The sequence below is a fragment of the Gracilinanus agilis genome, chromosome 2 (assembly GCF_016433145.1).
Source record: "Gracilinanus agilis isolate LMUSP501 chromosome 2, AgileGrace, whole genome shotgun sequence".
NCBI classification, from domain to species: Eukaryota; Metazoa; Chordata; class Mammalia; order Didelphimorphia; family Didelphidae; genus Gracilinanus; species Gracilinanus agilis.
Window position 1 is genome coordinate 620,779,200 of NC_058131.1, and position 15,812 is coordinate 620,795,011.

At 35.8% G+C, this 15,812-nt stretch overlaps 1 protein-coding gene across 2 annotated transcripts; it reads right to left on the reverse strand.

The window, feature by feature from the left end:
- Positions 1-745: 745 nt before the first annotated feature.
- Positions 746-13,422, reverse strand: SMNDC1 (survival motor neuron domain containing 1). Of its 2 annotated transcripts, none has more exons than XM_044662569.1 (6): positions 13,235-13,422; positions 10,705-10,824; positions 5,603-5,745; positions 4,997-5,158; positions 3,389-3,542; positions 746-1,988 (listed from the first exon to the last, which is right to left on the reverse strand). In XM_044662569.1, exons 2-6 carry the CDS (start codon positions 10,822-10,824, stop codon positions 1,851-1,853), a joined length of 717 nt encoding a protein of 238 aa, XP_044518504.1. In that variant the 5' UTR covers positions 13,235-13,422; the 3' UTR covers positions 746-1,850. The 2 variants fall into 2 exon arrangements, with proteins under 2 accessions (XP_044518504.1, XP_044518505.1); XM_044662570.1 differs by lacking the exon at positions 13,235-13,422 and adding an exon at positions 7,545-7,736 and having other exon boundaries at positions 747-1,988; positions 10,705-10,784.
- Between the last annotated feature and the right edge of the window lie 2,390 nt (positions 13,423-15,812).

Consider the following 15,812-nt stretch of genomic DNA (forward strand, 5'->3'; position numbering starts at 1 on the left):
CTGAAATAATACAGCTATAGAAACACACTGGGATAAGCTACTTCCAAAGTAAATATACTACTTAAAAACCATTTTGATTAGGCAAAACTGTACAAGTTTCCCTTAAATCCTATGGTTTTAAAAAGGATTTAGTCATAATCATATACCATTATTTACATGGCAAAAAGGAAAGATAAAAAATAGCAGCTACAGTAGTTTGTTTGGAAAATAAAGGCTTTCTTGCTAATTCATCCCTTCTCTAGCCTGGTTTGTGCCTTCTCTGCTTAAAGCATATTTGGAATTTTCCATCTCAACTTTCTAGTCCATCTGTTCTGCATGACTTGCCCATGGTAATATAAACAGTTCTCTCTCCTAGGGTTGGTAGTAGGAGAGAAGTTCTATCTTTTGACTCATTCAGGGGAGTAGTTGCCATCTGTCAATAGTACAAGGTTTATAAAATTTAAATATACTCTTGCCATTTTCCCTCCTATTCTTCTGTTGCCCTATGAATCCCCAACAAAACTTCATTAAATCATGTCCTTTCTTCTCAAAAAGCATGGTCTCTCCCTCTAAAACCCCACTGTTTCTCCCTAAGAGAATTTTAAAGGGGGATTTCTATTTTTGCTATAAAAAAAAAAAATTACTATCCCCACGTCATCAAATTCTCTGTAGCTAAATTTTTTTAAATTGTCTTAATTACTAGAATGAGTATGAGCCCATGACTACTTCTTTTCTACACACATGCTAGAGATTTTAAAAACACTTTATTTAATAAAAGTTAAACATACAAAACTGAAATTAACACATTTGTCATAAAAATCACCATCTTCCATTAATAGGAAGTACCTTTTTCTATGCATGTCATTCTAAACTATCAGTTGCATATATTAGCTTGAACTGAATGCAACTCAGGTAATTGTGATGGTCACTTGCATCAATGAATGCTGACAACCTGATCTAGTTAACAAAAATTACAAACTCAGCTACATGAACATAATATACAAGGAAATTATGGTCAGATTAATGTACAAGAAATACAGTAGAATTTAATGGTGAAAACATTCAGAGTACTCTTGTTCATTAATTCAGCCTTAGTCTTTACAAAAATAATATCTACATTGTATACAGGGCTATACATTAGCTTTTTTTTTTCTCATATAAACATTACACATCCAAAGGTGGCACCACTACCAGAAGCAAAAGTCAACGGAGGAGAAAAACAAACAGGTACAAAACTTATAAAAGGTAGCTGGTCTTCAACATGGTTTCTCACACAAAATAAAGTCTCAATGAAAAGTGTAAGAGGATTGAAGTCATTCCAGAAAAAGGCTAGAGACTCAAGAAGTTACTGGGGAGAAAAACTTCACAACAAACTTTGCCATCCACAAATGGACCTGTATATAGGCATAATTTGATGACAACAATTTGGGTATAAACTGAAGTTAGAACAAGTTGGAAATCTGCTCAGCAGGATGGTGATTTACCATGAAGCTCCAAAGGCTGCTGGAATACGTGGCAAATTCAAAGCATCTTGCAAGTTATGACTTGGAAAGGATAAAACTCTTAGGTATGTGGCAAAGTCTGATATCTGGAAGATAAACACTTCATCTAAGTGCTGTATTTAGGCAGCGTTTGTCTACAAAAGTTGCATTACAGGATAAATTCTGGGGAAAATGGTAGTAATGAAGAAAGTCAACTGAAAAGCAGTTATCAAATGCAATTTCTTCAAGTCTCATTCTATTGTTTGAAGTCAGATGATGACAATGAGTCTCTTCCTTACTATCTAACAAATAATTTACCTTTAGAAAAATATAAGGATAAAAAGGTAAATGTAAAGCCCTGCAGAGATGAAATCCACCAGTTTTCTCTGATTACTGAGGCATTAAATGCCTGACATTGTATTTAGAGGTATCTTGATACTGTGTCATGGGTTTATCAGCAATTCCACAAGTTCCTACTCCAACTTTGCCAGTTACACTCTCAGGTGAGGCAAAAATACTCCTTTTTACCTAAAGAAATAAAAAACAGAAACAAAAAAAAAATTCCTTATTAGCCTTGGGTAACATTTAATTCTTAAACTTAAAATACTACATACATTTAGGCTAAAAAAATATATTTTAAAAAAATGTTACCAATTACCCTAAACAAGCAATAATGTTAAAGCTAGGGAAAGATAAGTTTCTAGGCAGAAGGCATGAAGAAGCAAAAATATTAAATATGCTACAAGAATAAACACTTCATTCTTCATAAGGAAAGTTATTATTCAATTTCTTTGACAAATTCAAATTTTAAACTCAGTTTAGAACTAAGAAGGAACATCAGAAGCCTTCAAGGCCAAATACCTAATTTTATGGTTCTAAAATCAGCTTTATTTCATACCTACTAGAATAATGACTATTCGAGTTTAATGTAGGCCAGTCAAGGAAAGTTTAATTCTGAGTTGCTCTGCTCTTTGATAATTGCAACTTCTATTTAATAAAGAAGCCCCTCTACTCATATGTTATATATGTACTACATATTAAGCAATAGCAACTGATATTCAGAAATATTTGACTTCCTATATGAATGTTATCTCTAAACATCATACTCAAAAGATTCTGTGTTAGAGGGGAACTTAGTAATCATTAGCATCATGCTCTCATTTTACAAATGACACTGAAACTGGGTGGTAAAGCATATTGACAACATGTAAATAATGTTTATAATATCACAGATCTAAATCTAAAAGGGAATTCAGAGACAAGTAAGTCCAAATCCCTCATTTTCCAGCTAAGGAAACTTGAGGTCCCAGTGAGGTTAACTGAGTTCTTGGAGATACACAGGTAGAAAGCATCAGGGGCAAGATATGAATCCAGATCCTCTGATTTCAATGGGGTAAGCTCTTTTCACAGGGCAAATTGATTTGTTTACATTCACATAGCTAGAGTATAAATCCAGACCTCTTGAATCCAAATCTAGTATTCCACTGCCTTTCATTACACCATAAATGCTTCTCCATCTACTCTAGTAAAATATTTCCCAAGAATGTATACTTCTAAGTATGAGTAAAAGATATTAACTAAGCATTAGTATGAAGACATAATTATAACCTTGGAAAGACAAGAGATTCTTAGAACAAGTAAATGACAGCATTGCTTAATCATATGTTGCATAGTAAAGCAAATCTCCCCTGTGCAAAACATATTTTTCAAGTTTCACATTTTAGGGAAGGAAAATGTCTTGGGACTGATGTGTAACACCTATAGAAAATTCAGCATTAACCCAAAGTAATCCTGAGAGATCAGAGGTTTTCAAGAGGAATTTATTTTCTAGTTCATCTTACTAAAGTTAAATAGGAAGAAAAACATTATTTTTATATATCTTGCACAACTTTTTCTCAAAACAAAGTACAATGAAAGGACCTACTCACCTGGCCTTTTTTATTTTTAGAATAGGCTCTATTGTTGAACTGTTGCCATTTCACCTTCTGATCCTCTCTTTCCTGTTCAAGTTCTTTTATTCTCTGAGCTTTTTTCAATGCTTTCTTCTTTTTATATTCTCGTTGCTGGGCAATCATTTCTTTTCTGTTTAAAAATAAATAAGATTGATAAGATGCCAACTCTGAAATTAGTGATTATGGGAAAAAAACTCCACCTGTCTGTATAAATAAAAGCCAATAAATTCACCAAAATCAAAGCCAATCAAAAGCAAGATTTAAAAGCCTTTCCTTAGCTAAATAGTGTTTAAAGAAACCCTCAAGGACAAATATAATCTCAGTTACTTAATAATTATTGAGTCTAATTAGGAATGTTTTATTTGATCATTTGCTATTATACTTCAATAAAGTATTAATTTTTTGGCAGCCAAGACTTCTCCATTTTCCAAACAGAAGTGGAGTAGTAGTAGGCTGGCAAGAAATATTAGCAAAAGAACTCCAAAATAAATAAAGAAAAAGGAGGCAATAAAATGTCTCTATTTATATTAGCAGATAATCATCACCAAAAAACCAAATCTCTTTAATAATTTTAAGTCACTAATTTTAATTTATTTATAAATCAATTTAAATTTGAATTTAGAGATGTCACCAACAACCACCATGCAATTTTTTTTGGCTTTGAATAGGGTCAAAAATGCCAACGTTTTTTATAATTGTTAGATATCAGTGTTTTCATGAAATGAAGGAAGAAAGGTAATGAATAAGGGAACAACCATAGCCTGAATCTCATAGCTTAAGAAGGGGTGGAATAAGCATTAAGAACAGGAGCATACCCAGGATAAAGCATGGTTATTACAATGCTGAGATGAATAACAAATCAAGTATGTGGTAATACAGGCTGTGATGCACTTCATCAAGATTTATTTAAAATGGCTCCAAGGTACAATGCTCTAAAAGTCTGTTGATGTAGCAACTTGTTCTCAGTTAAATTTTGAAATATTCTTTTCCTAGAGAACTTATTTTGGCATGTGGAGTAACTTCTTAAAAAGTAGAGCAGTCTAAAAGAAAATTAAACAAGAATGAAGTAGAGTAGCCCCTTGGCATTAGAGTTCTTCAGGTAAAATCTAGATTACACTCACCTGTCAAAGATTAAATTCAAACATTAAATAAATGCCTACTATATGTTAGACATTTGTGAGATGCTCTCATCCCATCTCCCCCAACTCTCAAAAAACAAACAAACAAACAAAAATCTCTGCCCTCAATAAAAAAATTCTCATTTATAGGTAGGAATCAAAATGACAGTGACTTGTATTCAAATGAACACATTTTGCTTTCTGTTAATCTGTGACCTAGAATTAAACACTTTGTAGAAACCTTTATTTTTTGATGGAAATGTCAGGCAAAATCAAATCCATAATAATTTGAAAAGATTCTGTGCCCAATCACCGGGACAACAGGAGGTAAAAATGTTTCTACCTCAACCACAGGCATTCTGATGCATCTGCATCTGATGTGATCTGCAGATGAATAAAAGGACTCAAGTGGGAAAAATATAACCCAAGTTCATATGTCATAAATTTATATCACATGGTCACTTACTTTGACATGGGCTTATTTCCACTGTCCTCTTTTGCCTTCCTTCCTTCTTCCACCGGCTTCAAATTGAGTAGAGGTGTGACTTCAGCATTACCATAACCAGCAAATGTGATGGCAGCAGTTCCATTTTCTTCATCTATCTCCTCAATCTCTGCTTCATAACACCTGTAAAGATATCATGGCTGTAAGCAGGTGAGTAAAGGTTTGGTACTCAACCTTATAAGATCTATACTGCAGTCTCTCAGTTATTATATAGGAAGTTAAAATAAAATTTCCATAACCAAGTAGCACATACAAATAGAATATATCTTAGAGCAGTATGGAATGATCTACTAGTCCCCCTCAAATAATAGCTATAAATTAAATGGTTAAAACTATAATCTCAGGGGAAAAGAGGCTAAGGCTATCTTAGTAGCCCAGTTAAGATGAACCACTCCTCTCCTTGAAAGAAAATATAAAACTGAAAACATTCATTTACGCTTATCTGCTAAGAATAAAATTAGCTAGAGAGAGGGATTCAAGTGGGGTAGCTCAAACTGAATGAAAATCTCTTACCATTGTATTGTAATAATTCATGTTACAGTTAGAGAAGTTTGTTTCTACACTTACTGTCCATCTTCACTCCAGACTGCCATACATTTGTCTCCTACTTTCCAGGAGTGAGTGGGCTGAGCAGAAGCAAAACTGTCTGAACTTGCAAGAGTTTCCGAAGGTTGGGTTGAAAGAAGATCTTTGGTTAGTTCTATAACTTCCTAAAGGGAAAAGCAAAAGTGATAATACATTATTACTTTTTTGATTAATACTGTCAACTATTTTCAAGCAAAAGAAATACAAAAGGCACATTGAACTTTGAAAATCCCATTATCTACAATTATTAATGGAATGGGCTATGTTTAATCTTAAATCTATATAAAAATAGCATATTTCATATAGTAAATTAAAAGTGGCTGTTTTAGCAGATCAGTTTTCTAAAGAACAGAAACAGGGTCAACCTTGGGAAACATAATTGGCATATCTTTTAATGTGACTGTCCTATTTAAAAGAGGTTACCAGGTAATAGTACTGGCTGAATTGGAGCTTGACAGCCATTCTTTCTTCAACCCCCCTCCCCCCACTACCAAAAAACAGAAAGGCCAAAGAGCACTTTGAAGCAGCCTTATTAATATCAAAAATATGTCAACACATACTAAATCTTTACCAGGGTATCCATGAAGTTACATCAATAGCAGATAAAATCAGCAATCTCTCCTACTTGCCCAGGAAAAGTAAGCAAATGACATTTTTCAAAACAAGGCATTTCAGTACCATAATAGCCATGCAATTTAGCATAGATACATAAAAAGGTATTAGGTGGGGTTTTATAACAATTGGGTAACAGACGGGCCATCATTTGTTAATAGTTGCTCTGCTTACTGCAGGTGAGTAGATACTGGTATTAAATAAACTTGCAGTATACAAAAATACTGTGGAAAAATGCATTTTTGTAACTAGTGGCTGGATTTCCCAGATAAACAAAACTACTCTGCATCAACTTACCTAATTTCTAATTTTTAAAACATTGCTTAACTATAAAGCATCAGAACACAAATGGCTCTAGCAAAGGTGTACATTAATAATTTGTTCCAATGCCATATGCAAACACAATTTTAAATGTAATCTTGAGGGCTTCGGGTGAGAAATAAGGAAAGTTACAACAGTACTGAGTTTCTCCTGGCTTCTATTATAGTTGATAGTGGATTTTACTGAATAGCTAAAAAGCCTAAACATTACTTTGCACACCTCAAGTTTCTAAATCTTCCTGGCTATTCCTGACACTCATATTTGAGTCTACACAAAAGTAACATCAAACCTTGGGGAAAGGTAAAAATCTCAAGCATAAAAGCAAAGAATTAGATGCCTACACTAAAAGAAAAACAAAAGCTAAAAATCCAGTGTAGTTATACTAATGAAATTCTTTGTTGCCAAATAGCTATACAAATAGCTTTTTTAAATGATATAGCTTTCTGTGGAAAGTAAAGTTTACAAAATTTGTTATGTATCTGATTTAGGGGAATGTTAAGTGAACTAGCCTAGTCTTCATAGCCAGTCACTTAAGTACTAGGAATAGAACCCAGGAAACCTGATTGTGATACCTTTTAATCCCCTAATCAATGAACCACACTGTTATCAGGCTCTTGTGGGCTGTCTCAAAAGCAAAAAAGTAAATTCTCAATCTAAATGTCCCACATTTATAAAGTACATATATAGTGACCTCATATTAGAATAATCTTTTGGTTATTTGAAAGATAAGATATTTTCAATAAAGAGAGGCCCTGAAAAGCTGTTACTGTTAGAGAAATAAAAATTCAGAGCACAGCTCTGAAATGATTAAAACTCTTCATGAAGGTTGTTTTCCCCCAAAAAAGATTTACCTAGTGCCTTTTTAAGTTTGCCAATATTTGAATCCTTACTTCACACACACTTATGAAAATTTTCCCCAATTGTGCATGTGGACCAAGGTATTAGAAATAGAAAGTATTTTACATATGAGGGAGTTCTTGAAGGTACATACCATTAATTAACTTTTTCCTCCCCCAAGTCTGAGTTCTGAAACTGCTCCTTCATTGACAGATGGGCAGCAGTTACAGTAATCGGCAATTCCAGGAAGCATCAGGAGTTGTGATATACATATCAGCAGGTCAAAGGGGGTGCACCCAAGCACTGTGCTTACTGAAGGAAGGCGTTTCGGGGATGCAGAGAGCCACTGTAATATATGAGACAGGTGACTTGACCCCTGCCTCCTTTAGAACCAGTTTATTTAGCAAAACAGCTTAATATATAGACTATTTCTGTGAATATCCATAGACTTACTGGGCAGCAAATCTAGAAGTTACTATACCCACTTTATTTGAAGGGAAGAGAATACAAAATATGATTTACAAAAGATTAATTTGCTGTCTGCTGAGTAATTTTACTGGCCATAAAAGACAGCACTTAAAGGACAAGTAGAGAAAATTCAATGGCAAGAAGAAAGCCAAGACATTAAAACAAATGTAGAAAAGGGCATCTTGTGACAAAGCATCAAATGGATGGATGGCAGAAAATTAAAAACCAGGTTGAGCTTGATAAAAGAAAAAAAAAGTGGAAGCTATGAAATGACTTGAATACATAAATGTAAAAAATGAGAAGGCCAAAAAACTCAATGAAGAGGAACGGAATTTAAACAGATTTCTTCAGACCAACTGTTAAGGGCATAATGAAATACTAAAGGCTGCAATATAAACTCTAATGTTGTTTCACAGAGAGGAACAAATCCATATATTTCTGAGAACCTTTTGTCTTAAAAGATAAAATTCATCTTTCAACAACTGTTTCATAACAATGGTCCTGCATTTTGAAGTAATGTGGCATTTTTTACATATTACAAAGCAGGAAAAAAGGGAAAAGATCATACTGCCCTAATTTTGAGAAGAAAAGAATTTATATAACATGGCTGATGAGGACCTAAAACTTAACTTAAAAGTCTCTTATTTGAGTAATTTAAATTAATGGTAGTAGTATTTATCTTCTAATAAAGATTACAAAGTTGGGCTGCTGGGTATCTAAAATTAGTACAAATGACACTGGCATAAGGCAGCCTGGCCTTGATTCTATTATAGTGTTTTTCATGGCAGAATAGGAAGGATACCATTAAAAGGAAGGCTCTTAACTACAACAATATCCCATAGCATGGACTTTTAAGGAAACATTACATTAAAGCCAATCTTACCACATTTTATCTTCTTCAAAAGTCTCACAGGGACCCTTTTAAATGGTTATTCATTACTCAATAGTAGGCACTGATTTTAGACATACTGGTTTTAATGTCATACTATCAACTTCCTTATTTTCAAAAATAAAAAAGGAATGTTGTTTCTGACAAAATTATACATTGGGGGAAAGGAAACTATGAATTATTGATAATACTTTAAATGAATAGATTTCAGGAGCGAAATACTTGGGTCAGTCAGTATATCAGTTTCATCTTCAACATTCTTATTTTTTGGTTTGTTTTTTAAATTGTTACCTTCTATCTTAGGTTCACTTCTAAGACAGAAGAGTGGCAAGGGCTAGGCAAATGGAATTAAGTGATTTGGCCCAGGGACACACAAATGGGAAGTTTCTCAGACCAGATCTGAACCTAGGTTCTCTTGAATCTATCTACTGTGCTACCTAGATGCCCCAATGCCCATATGTTATACATCACAGAAAAGAGATAGGTAGAAAATTAGAGAAGAAGAATTGCTTCTTTCTTCTCCAGGCTCTGAATATTTCCTCTCCCAAAATAAAATGCACAAATCTGACTTTTGAATAAATTAAGTCAAATTATGTAGATTTTTTCTGTAAAGACAGATTACTTTTAACTTTAAAAATTCATTTATATATGTTTAGAATTTATTATGAAGGAATATAGCATCTCAGATGAATTCTTTAAGAATTCACATTCTAGGACATATTTAGAATAGTTTAATTTTTACATCAATGTTAAGGATACTACCAATAAATAGTCTATAGGGTTTACATGAATTGGTTTTACTGGAGGGTTGAAGTTAATGGCATTAGTTAGAAACCTAAGTCTATAGCTTAATTATTTAAAATTTTATATGTGATTCAGTAAGGAAATAATCTCAGTCTAAATATATTTCTAAATACAATATAAAACTCAAAGATGACAACTTCTTGAAATATGAAAACTCACCCTTTTAAATAAGCTTACTCTTTAAAATGAATGCTAAAATTCATAACTACAATTTAAATTGTAAGTATACTTCTACTTAAGCAGTAAACTATTTTCTTAGCTTTCTTGAAATACAATTTATAAAAACATCTTCCTATAAGGCATAGGTGATAACTTGATGGACTGAAATACAATCAATCTATGTTTATTTATCATTAAGGCATTACTTGCAAAGTCCAGTTAGGAATTTAACAAAAGTGTACAAAAAGCCATCTGAACTACAATTTGAAATACACCAGGCCTTCAATTCAGTAACAATTCAAAAAATTCCCACTGCCAACAGGGCATTTGTAATCTGTATATGGCAAATGTATGTACACTGTAAACTCTAAGTTCAAAAGTGTAACATTTCCTATGCAGAAAAAACTCTGAAAAGATACATTGCTACAATTCACTTTCAGTAAAGTAACAAAAAAGCAGAAGCTTTGAGAGGGAAAAAAAAGTTATTCTATAGGGTTTAAAACTAAAGTTTATCTTAAATTAATTTCTTTCTTTATTCTTTAAAAAGAAATCTAATTTTAAAGTTTTCAAAGTCCAATTAGTTCAGTCTTTCTGACAATTCTTTTAGACTTCATTCCTAGGTATACACTAATTAATTCAATATTACTTCTTGAAGAACAAACCCAAATGTTGCAATTTTTAAAAATGTGACCCTTCTTAAAAATTTATAATCCACAACTTTACTGTCAGATCTTATGATTCCTTTTTTCAAAAATGATGACTAATAGGAATTAAACCACTTATCAACTCTTGGAAGATTTCCTCATTTTGACTTATGCAATTCCATCAAACTGTATAGCAACCTTAACTAATGCAAACATTCTTCAAGAACAATTTGTTTTGTATTACGGTCTTTTGATGTGTCTGTGCCTCCAGTAAAAAGTGTAACTATGCAGAAATTAGAATCAGGAGTACAGTTTTTCAAGCAATATTTTCTGGTGTCTCCTGTACTCACCTGCAAATCTTTTTTCAATTTTAGTAAGTCTTCATTTTCTCCATTTCCAGATAATGCTGCCTCAACTTGTTGAAGCTGAGCCTTGTAGCTAGCCAGCTGCTTTGCTAGATCTTCAGACATCTTCAAGAAAAAAGAAAGGAATATGAAAATGGAAATACTGGACAAAAAGCCACAATCAGCTTTTAAAAAATATTTCCTGTGAAATAATTTTCACATTATCTTAAAGTAGTATTTTGCCACTCAAACCTGAAAAATCTTACTCAGTCCCTTAGTCTTCATTTCTTAATATCTTTTTGAAATTATCTCCATCTTTAAATTAGGAGTTCTTCAGTGTGAGAGAGAAAAGGGTGAAATAGGGAAATAGCCCAGTTGTCAGAATTTGGTGGTACAGCTTCACAATGTAATAACTTCATTGTTTATTAGGACAAAAAATGACTCCTAGGTTAGTTAAATTCAAAAGATGCTTTCAAAGCCAAAAATAAATGATTTGGAAGTTATTCACATGAACAATGTTACCCTGCACACCAGCTAAATATTTATCTAAGAAATTCAGACAATACTGAAAAAAAGAAATAGATTAGAAGATGGGCAACCTACTTCTAGTCCTAACTGCTTTTGATCCTAGTTAATCACTGCAAAACATTAGGCAAATAGTCCCTCTGAATCTGTTCCCTCATCTGTAAAACAAGAAGACTGGATCCATCACTTTGTTCTCTTTCCAATTCTGAGGGACTATGGTTTGTATTAAAATCTTTACCTAACACCTCTACTCTAAAGAAGACATCATTCATCTAAAACATTTGCCCAGCTTTGATCTTATCACTACTCTGCTGAAAATTCTTAAGAGAACTCTAAGATATAATACAAACTCCACAATCTAGCTCTATCTTTCCAATCTTATTTCATATTAGACTCTTTATCCATATACTACATTCCAACCAAACTGGTCTACTAGTTGTTCCCTGACTTCAAAAAGGAAACATTTGTCTTCCACTTTAATGCATTTACATAGGCCATTCCTCATACCTGGAATGCATTACACCTTCATCCTTTCTAGAAGTTAGAATCCTCACATTTCAAGATACTAATTTCATGTCACAGATGGAAAAACTGATGATCAAAGAGGTTAAAAGTCTTGCATGGTCATGTGGCACATGTTAGGGCAATATTTAGAAACATCTTTTCTGATGCCAATTAAAGCCTGAGCACTTTGTCTGAATTTCTCCTTTGCCCAATATAGTCTGACATATATTAAGTTTTGCTGTTAAATATATTATAGACACCCACGCACACACAGACATTTCCCCCTGAGAAGGAAAAGGAATAAGTCCTTGTGGTTGGGATTTTATATTTAGAGTACTACAGCCTAGCACAATGCCTTGAACACAGGTAAGTTTCTAATAAATGTCTGAATTGCCTTATTATATCCCTGAGCTTACATTAACAATTAGGTTCCAAAGCAGAGTGAAAATATCCAAAAGGATATGGGCTTAAACCCAAAAAAATCTTAAACATTTGTTCGTATTTGCTTAACAGCAGATCTTTGGGGGATTTGTTATTAATTTTGTCTCCCCTAGTACTTCTACAACTTCTAATTCCTTCAAGGCTAGATTCAAAATGCCACCTCTTCCCTAAAGTCTTTCAGGATCCCATTCCTTCCCCAAAAAAGGGACGGGAACTCTGTGCTTCTTAGCTCCCGTAAGTCTTTGCCTTTATCAGAGTATTTATCACATTCTTCTTTGTACTATAGCAACCTGGGCTTTACATGTAGAAAAGTATGCTGTTCCAAAGAGGCATGTGCAAAACAAAAAGCCTAGATGCTGGGAATGATACAGTTAAGAAATAACAAACAGTCCCTACAGCCTCTAGAAGCTTTCGCACTAAAAAGGTAGATACACATAAATAACTAGAATACAAAATGGTACGAATTAATTGCTAAAAAGGCATAGGTCCAGAAGCTGGACCTCTTCCCAATACTAAATTTTCCGGACGTCAAGCACGCCTAATTCACTTTTAATCACGGGGTACCAATGGAGAACAGGGACGGGGAGACTTAAGTACTCTTTCGAGAGGATCAACAGGACACCAGACAACAGGCTAGGCGAACTAGAAGCGGCTCCTCCCCTCCGGGGGGTCGGGGGGGAGGGTTGGGGCCTCGGGCCGCAGGCTCCCTTCCCTCTAGGTCGTAGTTTGCCCCTTCTCTTCCCCTCCGTTGGGTCCTCTGCTGCCCTCCTCCTCCTTCACCCTCCGGCTTCCTCAGCCCCCAGTGCCGGCCTGGCGGACCCTGGTTTCCCTGGACAACCAGCACCATCACAAGGCCTCCCCGAGCTCAAGGTCCGAGTTTGGGCCAGGTCGGCCAGGCTTTAGTTTCCTTGCCTTGCAAAACGATAAGTGGCTGACTAGGGGCCGCGTTCGCTGCACCTCAGACCGGGCCGCCAAGGCCTCCTGTTCAAGGCCTCAGTTTCCGGCCGGCCCTGAGTTGGCCTAAGTAGGCCTCTTCCCGCCCGGCCACCGCCTACCCCGAGTTTACCTTGTATAAGGCCGGGGCCGGAGCCGGGGCCGGAGCCGAGGCGGCGGCGGCAGCAAAAGGTGAGGCAGCGAGGCCAGACGATGAACACAGAAGCAGTTACGGGCTCTCTTCTTCAGCGGCGGCGACGGCGACGACTCGACCGGCGCTGAGAGGAGGAGGCTGTCCGTCGGCGGGGAGGGGGAGGGGAAGAGCAGAGCGGGCAGAGGAAGAGAGGAAGAGGGAGACGAAGACGAAGACGTGAAAGAAATCTCGCGATATTCCCAACGCCTCGCGAGGCGACAGACTATTCGCGTGATTTCTGCGAGTGAATCTCGTCTCCGTCTTGGGCCTTAAGAGATAGCAAGGGGAGGAAGTTACGTAGAGAAAAAGTTACGGTTGGCGGGGAGCAGTAAAATGTGTTTGCGTCACTTCCGATATTGAGTTGGCGGCGGTTGGAAGGTTGGGCGGTTGGTAGTTCGGGGGTGGAGAGGGCGAGAGTCTAGTCTCGCCGTCTCCTGTTTCACCGATTCTGTTTTGTCCTCTAGGCCGCCCTGTGACGTAGATTGTATGGATTAGAGCATTGAGGCCCAGAGGGAGAGGAAGTAGCTTAAACCAGTGTCGCCAGTGGAAAAGCGAAAATCCGTAATACCCTGCCCTGGACTGTGTCCTCACGAGTGACCTGATGGGTTTCCTATGATGGGGAACAGACTTGGAGAGGAAGGGATGGGATGTAAGGACCAAAAAGTGAGGTGGGAGTGACTTGGGTCCAGGAGTATGTATGACAAGAGGCCGCGAAGCCTTTCTGGTGGGGAGAAAAACCCCTGGCTTGGGAATCGAGTGCTTGAACCTGTATTGTCATTCACCAGTTGCGGGGCAACATCCTTCCCAGTAGAAACGAGCCGGGATTCTGATTCCTAGAGGTCGGGTATTGTTATTCTGGGTTTAGATGGCCTTGCTGGTTATGGATGTTTATTTAATTGCTATTTTAAAAAATTACTTAGAAAAGGCTAGGGGATATTGGAGAAACCTTATGGCTAATTAAAAGCCTCACCTAGCGGTCATTGCTGGCTAGAGGCTTGCGAACGTTTTGTTACCTGTCCTTTGTGGTTGGCGAAATGGGTAATACCCTCTTGATTCCCTCACTGTCCTCCTCTCTGTTGTCGTGGCCTAAATTACATGCCTTTTGTTATTAGGAGGCGGGAGATTCTTGTCTCAAGAGGCTGTACCACAGTAGTGGTCTAGTGTTTGTTAAATTAATGGTTGCCAGTGGGTCAAGTTTAGTGTATGTTTTGAAACTAATGGGAGAGGGGCGGAGAATTTAAGGTCAGAGATTGTGTCTTATACGTAATTGTTTATTCTTTGGCTCCCAAGAACAAGGCTTCTGTAAATGTTTGATTCGGAGCTGTAACTGAAGGTTGAGAAACTAATTATTTCAGACCCCTAACAGCGGGGAGCAGCAATTTGTATGTACATAAATAATTTCTGGCGTGTAGACACCGAAAAGATAGATGGAATGTTTTTTGAGAAAATGTGGTGCCCTTTGCTATTTTTATTTTAGTTTGAAAAAAAAAAAGTCGAAGTTGAGAAATTCCTTGAATGAATGCAGAGTTGGTAACATAAAGTTTTACCCAATCTTTGTATTCTTTTTATAAGAATATTCAAATTGGGGATGGGCCCTATTTGGTAATTCTGTCTGATCCTCAGTGGCAGAGCAATCATTAGAGAAGTTTTGAAGATCTTATTTGTACTCCAATTTTATTGGGATGGCCTACTAACCATCTTTTGCACCATAGACATTAAAAAAGACCAAACCACATAGTGCAACATATCTGAATTCAGGGACCACTGACAAGTTAGCTTTAGATAAAACTGAAATAATTTTCAGCATTCTTAATCATGAATCAAATATATTTATGAAAGCGGCAAAAACACTTATTGTTTAATATAAGTATTAAGTTTCTATTCTGACATATTCTAATTTGCTCAGCTAGTGTTTCTTTAAAGTCTGTATTTACTGTATTAAATAAACATGTCAAGTGAGGAAAATGAAAGAATCCTGATTTTATGTAGTAGTATTTTCTTCTAAAAGTAGAGAAACAATATGGCTTAGTTGAAAAAGGCCTGAGTTTAGAGTGACTGGGACCTGATTTGAATCTTGTGTCTGGAAATTACATTGTATAATGTAAACTTTGGGAAAATCATTTAACCTCTTTGTGCCTCAGTTCCTATGTCTGTAAAAGATGTCTAATACCTAGAGCTGCCTCAACTTAAAAACAAAGGTAATTGTAAGGAAGTATATGAAGTACTTTTAAATCTAGAAGTGCTATATAAAGATCAATTATTATATTTGTACTCTGTAGACACTCAGATGCTTTTGGCTGATAGTGTGATTTGAAGTTACTTGCCTCATTTTTATCCTGCCTTTTACTTAAGGACAATGATGAGTTTAGCCTAGAACTGACTGATGATTTTTTCCCCGTCCCATATATTGAATAGATCAGAATATTTTATGCTTTACTTTTTGTTCCTGTGATTTTTTTTTTTTGGTGGGATGAGGACTTTTAGCATTTATATGGGACAATTAAGTGGCTTAGTGTAT